Source organism: Poecilia reticulata, linkage group LG20, assembly GCF_000633615.1.
Source record: "Poecilia reticulata strain Guanapo linkage group LG20, Guppy_female_1.0+MT, whole genome shotgun sequence".
NCBI classification, from domain to species: domain Eukaryota; kingdom Metazoa; phylum Chordata; class Actinopteri; order Cyprinodontiformes; family Poeciliidae; genus Poecilia; species Poecilia reticulata.
In genome coordinates, this window is record NC_024350.1 from 14820763 (window position 1) to 14831336 (window position 10574).

General features: G+C 40.8%; 2 protein-coding genes across 2 annotated transcripts; both read right to left on the reverse strand.

The window, feature by feature from the left end:
- Positions 1-100: 100 nt before the first annotated feature.
- Positions 101-2432, reverse strand: c1qtnf9 (C1q and TNF related 9). Its single transcript, XM_008396270.2, has 3 exons — positions 2122-2432; positions 1910-1972; positions 101-999 (listed from the first exon to the last, which is right to left on the reverse strand). Exons 1-3 carry the CDS (start codon positions 2306-2308, stop codon positions 230-232), a joined length of 1020 nt encoding a protein of 339 aa, XP_008394492.1. The 5' UTR covers positions 2309-2432; the 3' UTR covers positions 101-229.
- A 1457-nt stretch (positions 2433-3889) lies between these two features.
- Positions 3890-8942, reverse strand: tagln3b (transgelin 3b). The gene is made up of 5 exons (XM_008396269.2): positions 8597-8942; positions 7070-7301; positions 6031-6205; positions 5137-5239; positions 3890-5042 (listed from the first exon to the last, which is right to left on the reverse strand). Exons 2-5 carry the CDS (start codon positions 7247-7249, stop codon positions 4901-4903), a joined length of 600 nt encoding a protein of 199 aa, XP_008394491.1. The 5' UTR covers positions 7250-7301; positions 8597-8942; the 3' UTR covers positions 3890-4900.
- Between the last annotated feature and the right edge of the window lie 1632 nt (positions 8943-10574).

A 10574-nucleotide genomic window follows, 5' to 3' on the forward strand; every position in this document is an offset into this window, starting at 1 on the left:
TATTTAGCAGAAGATATGTAGATAATGTAGCTGTTTACTGTCTGAAATAATGGAAACAAAATGCAAATTAATTTTAATGTAATTACTTTGAAATATAATTTCCATTTTTCCAGGAGACCCTTTTTCTCCATTTTTGAATTTTTGAATGAAATTAATTTCATTGGATCACAATTAGATCGAAGTAACACTAAATTTTGTTTTATCTTAGATTTTTGTTGAAAATCTTCAATTAGGACCCAAAGATTATGAACCCAGAGAAGGTGGTGTCGTCATCTTCATCAGCAAACAGCCCGTTGAACAGCTCTCCTCCAACCACCTGCAGCCACACTTTGTCCCCCACGTCCAGGTGCAGCACAGCGCCCCCTGCTGCCTGGTCCTCGCTGGTCTGGTAGTTGTCCGTGGTGTGGATGATTTTGACCCCATTCTTCATCAGGGCCACTTTCACGTTTCTGGAGAAGACGGTGATGTGGTAGGTGAAGAAGTAGGCGCCTGCTACGGGGCACGTGTATCTCCCTGTCTGTGAGTCGTAGTGGTTCTGTTGGTTGTAAATAATCTTGTCGAACCGGATCGGAAAGTTGGCTGGTGGAAGTTTACTACGCGCTGTGAGTCCCACGGAGAAGGCGCTTTTGGGGATGACAGGAGACTCTCCCTTTTCGCCGCTTTCACCCTTCTCACCCCGAGAACCCCTTTCGCCACGGTAACCAATGTTGCCTTTGTGACCCGGCACACCCAATTCTCCCTTAGGCCCTGGCTTACCAGGAGGTCCCAGCGGCCCCTGAATACCTCTGTCACCTCTGAGGCCAATTTCCCCCTTTGGACCATGTGGTCCTGGCGGGCCTAAATCTCCTTTAAGTCCTTGGGGTCCTGGCAAGCCAAGTTCTCCCTTGCTTCCTTTTATGCCGATTGGTCCCTGTATTCCTTGGGGCCCCATTTTTCCAGGAGATCCCTTTTCTCCATTTTCTCCTTTTTTCCCTTTAGGCCCAACATTACCAATAGCACCTGGAGAGATTGAATAAAGAAATAAATAAAAATAGGAGTGAAAACCGACACTCATTACAAGCCTATGTGTATTTTATTGTCATTTTGTTTTACATGACAAATCGATACAATGCCGTAACTTTTAAACGGGAGCATCGTTTTCAAAATTTTTACACTAGTTCTGGTGGAATAATTTATAGACAACCATTAGCCATGAACCTGACTAATCTGGACTTCAGGGTAGAGTGGCAAGAGGAGATGGTGTTTATGTCAGAAAAACATAGCACCCTGAGTACACCATGTGGAAAATGGTGGTGGCTGTGTCATGCTGAGGGGAAGTTTTTTTTTTACAGCAGAGACAGGGAAAGTGGTGAGAATTGATGGGAAGATGCATGTTAGCTAAATACGGAGCAATCCTGTAAAAGCTGTTTGAGGTTATAAAAGACTAAACATGGGTGTGGATCACTGCAAGTGCATGTGTTAGAACGGCCCAGTCAAAGTCCAGACTTTACTCTCACTGAGAATCTGTTTCAAAACTTGAAAGGTGCTGTTGGCAGACATCCCTCGGTGTGCAACACTGGTTAGAAACATACAGCTGTAATTGCAGTGAAAGGCAGTACTGTAAAGTGTTGGCAGTTCACTAATCAGGTTACCTCAATAGTAAATGTTGTGAAGGTGTTGATGACACACTTTTAGATTTTTATAATAAGAAATGTTGAAAGCCATGAGATATTTAGACTCTGCTTCAAAATGGTCTGCCACATAAAATTACGATGACATACATTAAACTTTCTAATTGTTCTTCAAGGGACATGAATACTTTTGCAAGTAAATGGTAGATACTTCAATGTAATGCTTTAAAGTAAGCAGAAATATATTGGGTTTTTTTTGTTTTGTTTTTTATTGCAATGTTGTTATTTTGAATACATACCTGTGTCTCCGTTGATTCCTTTTAGGCCATCGGTACCGGCTGGTCCCGAAGGGCCAACTTCACCTTTACGCGAAACATCAATACAAAATTGTTTTTAAATGTTTGCAATCAACACTTTGATGATAATATATTGAAACACATATTACACTTTATTAAATATGGCTCAAGTCGCATTACAGTCAAGCCTTTAAAAAGTCTTCTTCTGAACTTGCCTTGGTCTCCTTTGTCCCCTCTGAGTCCATCTCTACCGTCTCTCCCTGGTGAACCATTGTGCCCAGGATCGCCTGGTATTCCAGGATACCCACAAATGCAGCCTTTACTTGGTGTTGTTTCCTCTGCAACGCATCTGACGACCAAGAGCAGGAGCAGGAGAGCAACCCTAAAGCTTATCTGCGACATTGCACATACTGTACCTGTACCTTTAGACTTTTAGAAGCTCAAGCATGGCACGGAGTAACTTCTATTACCCAAAAGGCTGACCCCCGAGATCCTACATGCAACAGTGGCAACGTGCATGAGAGAAGCCAACGACTCACAGGCAGGGCAAAGCTTAACAAATGCATCCTCATTGGTCACTGTATATGGTTTAGTTATTGACTGTGCTCCATCAGTTATGCATGGCCTGTGTCCCTTCAGATGCTTCTCTAGTCCGTCTGAGGCTAATAATAAGCTCAGACTCACAGTGTCTGAGAATAGGAAGATAGAGAGGACCAAATAGTTTCACTTGAGCTGCCTGTCTGTGCAGAGGAGAAAATAAGACATTATCCCTGGGCGAGTAGTTACACGCTTTGACATGTCACTGGCAGATTTCATATTAATTTATTGCTCAGTAAAAATAATCTGATGTATGAAGTGACCTTTGGATTAAAAGGCTGTTGCCTTTTGGCTTGATGGCCCACACTGATTGGACTTCGTTTATTCGTCCAGCGCTAGCAGGGTTTTGGTTTCATATGTACCATTAAGAAGGAGCAACACAAAGAAGATCAGCTGGCATGAACCTGATCAGAGGCATTCAACTATGAATAGTCAAAACATCCTGAACATCCTGGCTTTTCTAATTAATTTAAAGCTGTTTTTCCCTGTTGATCTCGAATAATCATGGCACCATGTGTCAATGGGTTTCACTTACTTTGTGTTCACCTTCCCCCAATTACATTTAATTATGGTGTTGTTCAGTTCATGTGTTTACATGGTGTACAAAAATAAGTATGCAGTTAAAATGTTTCAGTTTTTTCACAATACAACCACAAACCTTAATTTTATGTTCTGTATGAAGGTGATGAAAGAAAAATTATGCATGGTTTTTACACTTTTTTATATCTAAAATCTGAAAAGTGCAGCCTGCACCTTTATTCAGACCCTCTGAGCTAGTACCATGTACAGAACCACCACATCCTGATTTCACAGCTGGTAGTACTTCAGGGTATATTGTATCTCTACTATCTTTGTATAGGCTGAAATATTTTCACGTCCTTTGGCGTGAAAATATTTCACGCCAAAGGAACAAGTATTTGTGTCATACTTGTTCCATTTCCTGATCGTCTGAGATAAGATATTGTTTTATAACCTAGAGGTGCTTTAAACCCTGACCTGTCTGCTGTGTTCCTTGGTTGATTTATGAATGACTGATAAAGATTTTTGATTACTGACCCCCGTAAGTTGAGATTTTTTTGGACAACATCCTCCTTTTCTTTCTCCAAATTAGAATTAAATGTTTGCGTACCTTTTAAGCTCAGAGGCCTGCAATTAAAGCGTCCAGTTCTATAAATTAATTTAAAAAAATTCTAAACCAGGTCTTTGATCAGTGTAATTTTGATTTTGGCAACATATACACTCAAATGATTCAATTCCTTCCCCTTAAGTAAGGAAAGATGAGCCTTCAACATCATTAGAAGAGCATTGAGAGATTTGATTTCCTACTCATGCTGCTAAACAAAAGGTTACTGTTATTCTGGCTCGGATCAGAAACCAGCATCCAAATAATTGTGCAGACACTTTATTAGATTGTGCACAGTGAGCAGAGACAATAAGGATGGCGGCAAAGGAGGAGCGGGAACATAAAGCCAAGATAGGAGAAAAAACACTCAGTGCCTGCAGTGAGCACACGGCATTCACCTCTCCTCAGGGAAGACAAAAATGCTTATTCATACTTTATTTTTCCAGTAATCCTTTTTACACACATCCACATATAAATAGGTTTCCAAAATACAAACAGAACACACATAAACAGTGCACATTCAAGCAACATGTTTACCTGGCACCATGAACCTTTTATTGTCAAACGTGTTGGCTACTGCACATTCACATGTTGCACCGTGCACATATTAGACACAGCATGAACAAATATGGAACAGATAACAAACGAGGGCATGGCTCAGAACAAATGACGCTCATCTATAATTTAATACCAGCAGATCAAGGAACCAGCCTTTGAAGTCCCATAACCAGGCACAACGTGAGGTTGATTTGGTTACAGAAGAAACAGCAACAAGTCTTCAGGCAGAACCGCAGAGACTTTGTCATTGATTGAGCCTTGTTAGGATTAAGGCTAAAGAATCACACAGGAACAGAATAGTCTATGATCATCAAAATATAGGAAATATGTATAAATAACAATACACCATGCCTTAACAGTCACTTTGAGTATCTCTGTAAACAAGTGTACAGTACAGATGGCTTTTATTGTAGTTAATTAAATAAAAACAAAATACACATTGTGTAAACAAATAGTATAATACGGAGGTAAGAAGGCAAAAGAAAAGAGAGAATAATACAGAAGAAGCATGAAGACATAAATCTGCAGTGTAGTTGACATCATTTTATTAAGAAGTGAAGGAAAACAGTGTTGGGCAAAAGCAGCAATTACAGGGAAGTTGAGGTTAAGATGGCAGGTGTGGCAAAGCTTAGGAGAGTTTTATTTTAGGGCTACCGCATTTGTGGGATTAGTAGAAAAACAAAGTCTGAGATCAAGGATTAGAGGGGGTGGGGGGTCTACATGATCTGACGGTGCATACCGTAGCCCGTCATGCCGGCCTGGGAAGCGCCACGGTTGCTGCCCATCTGCAGGCCGATCAAACTCTGTCCTTGGCGCAGCTGCTCTTCAGTAAACTCTCGTCTGTACCCCTGGGCTTTCCTGTGCGTGTACAACAAGAGGGTTGTACATGTGTGAGGTCTCTGAAGGTGAGTTTTTGATGTTTTCAGAGTTTTTTTATTTTTTTATTCCGTACCTGTGGAACCAGTCTCGGTCACCTTTGTATTGGCCGTCGTCCTTTGTGACAGCCAAACTTCCCAGAGCCATCAGGGTTCTTTGCACTGCTGCCATGTCTTTTCCTATAACCAGCAAACATGTGGAAGAAAATGTTCTGGTCAGATAACAGAAAAGCTAAAAAAAAAAAAAAAAAGCCCAACATGCAAAACACCAAATGTGAAGATAAATTAACAGAAAACGTGCATAATAAAATATGGTTGCAGCAACATCATGTGGGAATGATTTTCGTTAATAGAAATAGAGAAGATGATCAGAGTTTTGGGGGAAATTGGGTCCATAGGTACAATTATTTTTCAAACACTTTCAGTGTATTTTGTTGATATTTTGTTAAATCTTTACATGACATACCAAAACAAAGATGAGCCAAGATGAATGAAGGGAAAGGAGGCAGAGTTTTCAGTTTTTCAGTAATGAAAAATGTTGCATGCATTTGGAGTTATTCCAAACAACTTCCTTCAGAAGTCGTCCAATTAGTAAACAAGAGTCTTAGCGTGTGTAATTTAATATTAACATAAGTACAGCTGTTCTGTGAAGCCCTTAGATATTTGAAAATGCCATCTCCACTGTGGAATATGGTGGTGGCAGCATCATGATGTGGGGATGTTTCTCTTCTGCAGGGTCAGGAATGCTGACCCAAACTGTTAGGAAGATCGATGAAGCTAAATGCAGGACAGTCCTGGTAGGAAAACCTGACAACTGTTAGGAATAGAGATCCGCCTTCCAGCAGGACAGCTCAGAGACTACTGTATTAAAGCGGCCCAGTTAAAGTTCGGACCTCTCCATCCAATCTAAGTGAAATTGGGCTTTTTGTAAAGATACATAAAAAAAAATTAAGCTACATATATGTCCTCACCTTCCCAGAGGTCCACGGTTTGAAAAATATCTGTGGTTGTGACTCCATAAGCTTCTGCTGCTTGCAGGAACTGGGAGATCTTCTCCATCTGTTTGAAGGCCATTTGAGTCTCAGGAATCTTTTTGATGGGTTCTTTGCCCCGCGGATAAAGACTGTTTATGAGTCGACAGAGAATCTGTTACAGAGGAAGGACAGAAGTCTGCCTTAGTCATCCTGCGAACAGAACCTTCGGCGCCAAGCCACGATGAGACTCTCAGTATTTGCTGGTATCTAATGCGATTCACAGAGTTTCTACTTTTGCTACTTGACATTTAAAATCTCTGCCAGAATAACATGCATATAAAAGAGAGCTAAAAAAAACTATATTTTTAAATCTACCTTTGTATAAATTTGGATTTATTTTGTGAGTCTTACCCTGAATGGTGGTTTATAAATAAAGTTTTACTTACTTATTGCTCCTCAGGAAAGAGCACAAAAGACATTAAATTTGGCTTTTAAAACTGAAATGTATTTAAAATTCTCATAAAAATGTAAAAAAATAAAATAATGCTACCTTAAATTAACTTGTAAGAAGGATGCATTTTTATCTAAGCAGCTGCATTTTTGTGAAGAAATCAACCAATTTCCCCCTGGTTTTTGCTTTCATGGATTTTTCTGAAAAATTTGTCTTAGCAGGTTTATCTGCAGCATTTAGCTAAAAGTCACAGCAGCACACAGCCTGTTGTGGAGTTCAGAAAAAAGTCTTTGCAACAATAATGTTTTTCACTTAAGATGCTGAAAATCCCTAAGAATGTGCACAGAAAGACTTAGCAGATAGCAGGTTAAAATTTTACGTCTGGTTTTTTACTTTTTGAATAAAACTAGTGAGTAAAACAGTTTTTCTAAATCTCTACCTTGAGAACAATTTTTATTAAGCGCAATAAGTAAGAGGGCACATAAATTGGGCATCATGTGGCAGCCATTTCATATCTGTCAGCGCTATTATGTTGTATCTTAAATAATTCAAAGTATATCTATTTTAGGGACTGCAGCCGCTCACCGTTCCGTCCATCAGCCACGTCTGGAAGTTCTGCTTTCCCGGCTGCGGTTTCTCCAGGTTTCCTCCACTCTGTGCGACTATCCAGTCCACCAGGCGCTGCTCCAGGTCAGGATCGTACTTCTGTTCGATCTTCTCCTGCACCTCGCGGCTCAGTCCGTAACTGGGCCCTCGGTTCGCCATGGCAGGCCTTCCTTAGAATCTATAGTGAACAACGTGTGGACGTCCAGCTGTCCTGAAGGAAGTAGATGTTACAGACTGAGTTAAGTGAGAATAAAAACAGAAACAACTTTGCTTATCTTTTGTTGTGTGGGTTTGTCTGTACTAGCTTTACTAATCAAAAGACTAAAATTAAGAAAAAATATTTAAAAATAGCTCAAAGTCCATGAGATTGTATAAAGATTGTTGACAAAAGTTTTTACCTGCTGTTTGAGAATTTCTAGAATCTCTGAATTTTGACTGGACCATTACAGTCAAAGTCAAAGCTTTGGCTGCATGTTTCGGGTTGTCCTGCTAGAAGGACCTCTGAACCCAGTCTCACCTTTTTTGCAACCTCCAGCAGCCTCCCTTTCCATATTGAAGAAAAGCTTACTCACAGCATGCTGATGCCCCCACCATGCTTCATCATGGGGATGGAGCCTGGTGGCCACGAAACAGAACAGCTATATTCGTACTGAAATAAGATTTCACAGGAAAAACTATTTCTTATTCTAAATGCTACTGGTTGCACTGGATTTTATTTATTTTTGTTAAACTGAAAACCATATTTTTCCTTTGAGTTTACATTCATGCTCTTTTTTATGTTGTTCTGTCACTTAAACACCCGCTAGAAAACCTCGAATTTATGACTGTAATAAAACTAAATGAAAGTAGTGAATAATTTAGCAATCACTTCAGTGATTAAGCTGAGCTTTATCACTCGTGTAATTCTTTTAATTGAATATTTTTACTACTATGCTTTGCACGAAATCTGCTGCAAATCTGTGGAGGCATTGAAAAAAAGAAGGGTGTGGTCTGCTGGCTGCCGTCCCGAGCGAGGACAAGCTCTCTTATTGCTATGACAACAACCTGCTTCCGGCTGGCTGGGCTCAGTGATGCTGCTTCATATGACCTACAGTGGACAGTGACGCAAATTAAATCACTGAATGTATGCAGAAACTTCACAATCGCACAGAACAGCCATGTTCACAGCTGATCACACGCATCACAGCGTGCAACTGTGTTTTGCAAAATCATGTCAGATCCGCTGTGACGTAAACGTGATCTTTTCTGAGTCTTCAGAAATGAGCAGTTTTTCCAAGTTAATAAAGGTTTTCTTCTAAAACGTCTCACCTTCCATTTTAAGTCTTTGCAACGCATTCTTGCCGTTTCTTCGAACTGTTTGAATTAAAAGAAGAAGAAAAAAAAAGAAAAAGAAAAACTGCTGCGCACACAAAGCTGCGACATATTGCATCGATTGCATAAACATTGACGCCTCACATATGGCAAACACGCTGTCAGTAGTTTTCAAGGATGAAATGTGTCACTTACTGCAAAAGGAAAGCGCGATCACTGGTGTCCCGTATCCCAACACTGAGCTTATTCAGAGCAGAGGACGATGATGCTGAAGTGCTGAAGCATCCATAAAGCGCAGGACGAGCGCGCCTCCGGGCCAGACTGGACCTCACTCTGTCCGGGAGGGGTCGACTCGCTGGGTTTTATATGCACCAGCTCCACCAAGAGGGGGACGAGGGGTGGAGGGGTCCCTGCGGACGCTCAGCAGCGGAATGCGACGTGACTCCTCTGTCCCGGATGGCGGTCAGTGTGTTAGTGCCTGCTCAGCTGTGTGCAAAGTGACCCCCTCCATCCCTCAGCCCCTCAGCAAGCAAGGCCACATGAATGCGTCAAATCAATTGTCTGCAAGCCAATACTGATCGGCTCTGTGTCCAAAACAACCCCCACAAAATGATCTTGTCCTCAGAGTCAGCTAAATTCAGTTCAGTGATTTGATCACTGGCTCCTCGCTCACATTTATTTGCACAAGTGCTAAAAAAAATAATGATTGAAAGAAATGTTTTATTTTATTACAGTAAACTGAAAAACTCTGAACTCATTTTTTAATGTAAAAAAACTGAAAAGCCCGAGCCTTTCAGAGTACGAAGGAAGACAGGAAGGAAAGAATGATGCAAAGAAGTATCACGGTGAAAAAAGTTCACCGTGATAAGAGCCCATGTGGAGGACCTATAGAGCCACAGATTGCACACATTTCAAAATCAGAGCAGAGAGAGGGAGAGATTTTGACTACTTCTCCTGTTGAACAATCTCTAAGTTCAGAGTTCTGGGTTCTTTTCTCCAGTCTTCTCTTTCACTAACCCCACCACCTTGCGTCAGTTTTGTCATGCAGTTTTGGATTTTTGTCCCACTGAAAGATCTAATGATGATCTGTTGTAGTTCCACCAGACCTTTTTCTTTGAACGTCCTGATACTTCAAAGACAGTCATGATGTCTGCACTCAACAACAGGCCCACAGCATCACAGCATCCGCCACCATGCTCAACAGAAGCTGTAACATCTTTTTCTAAAATATTCATATTTTTTTTGTTTGACTCTGAGCCAAAATAGAGTGTTTGTCTTAAATGACCAAAGCACACAGTTCAAAGCACAGTACAAGGAGAGTTTGGCAAACTCCTTGTGATAGCAGGAGAGAAGGCATCTTCTTCCAACCACAAACAACTGTTTGGCATGGACACAACTCCTTATGGTTGTTATGGAAATCTGACTCCAGGATCCCACTCTGTGCTGAGTTCTTTAATTCTGAGCTTTGTGGGCGTTTTTACTCCCCTTAGCATCCTCGTCACTGAGGCAAGACAAGCCTTGATCCTCATTCAACCCAGTTAAAGTGGTTAAAACTAATAGTTCTTTGCGTTACCCTGGAAACAGTGAGTTAAAGATTACCAATTAGAAGTTCCTAAAAAATTAAGAGCAATGTAAAACAAAACGTTTGATAACCGTTTTTGTAAAATAGTTATTTCTTATCATGGGATGTTTGTTTAATATGCTGCTTCCGTATAATATATATTTTTTTATTTACACATCCTTACCAGGAGTTCCAGTACATGAGGATGGCACAGTAGCTTCTTCCCAAAAACACTCTCATCCTTTCCCTTAGCGTCCTTCTGTAAAATGACATTTAGACATGAGCATAAAAAATGACCAACTACAGAGTTCAGTCATAACTTAAAGGTCAGCGGTGCAGTCGAGAGGAGCTGAGAGAAAGTGGTTGATTTGCCCCATTAAACACAGAGCAGCTAGTGGACAATTACATATTAATAATCAACTGTTCAGCTGCTCCGCTCAGTGACTAGAGGACAGCAGGCTTCAGATGGATGTGGAGAAAAAGAATAAAATAAAACCTGTGATGGCCGCAACAGAAAACCGCAAATAGTAAAAGCTCAGAGCCAGGATTCACAGGGCTGTCAGGATAAATGCTTTGCACTTTATGTTATTGTTCAGTGATCATGTAAATGAG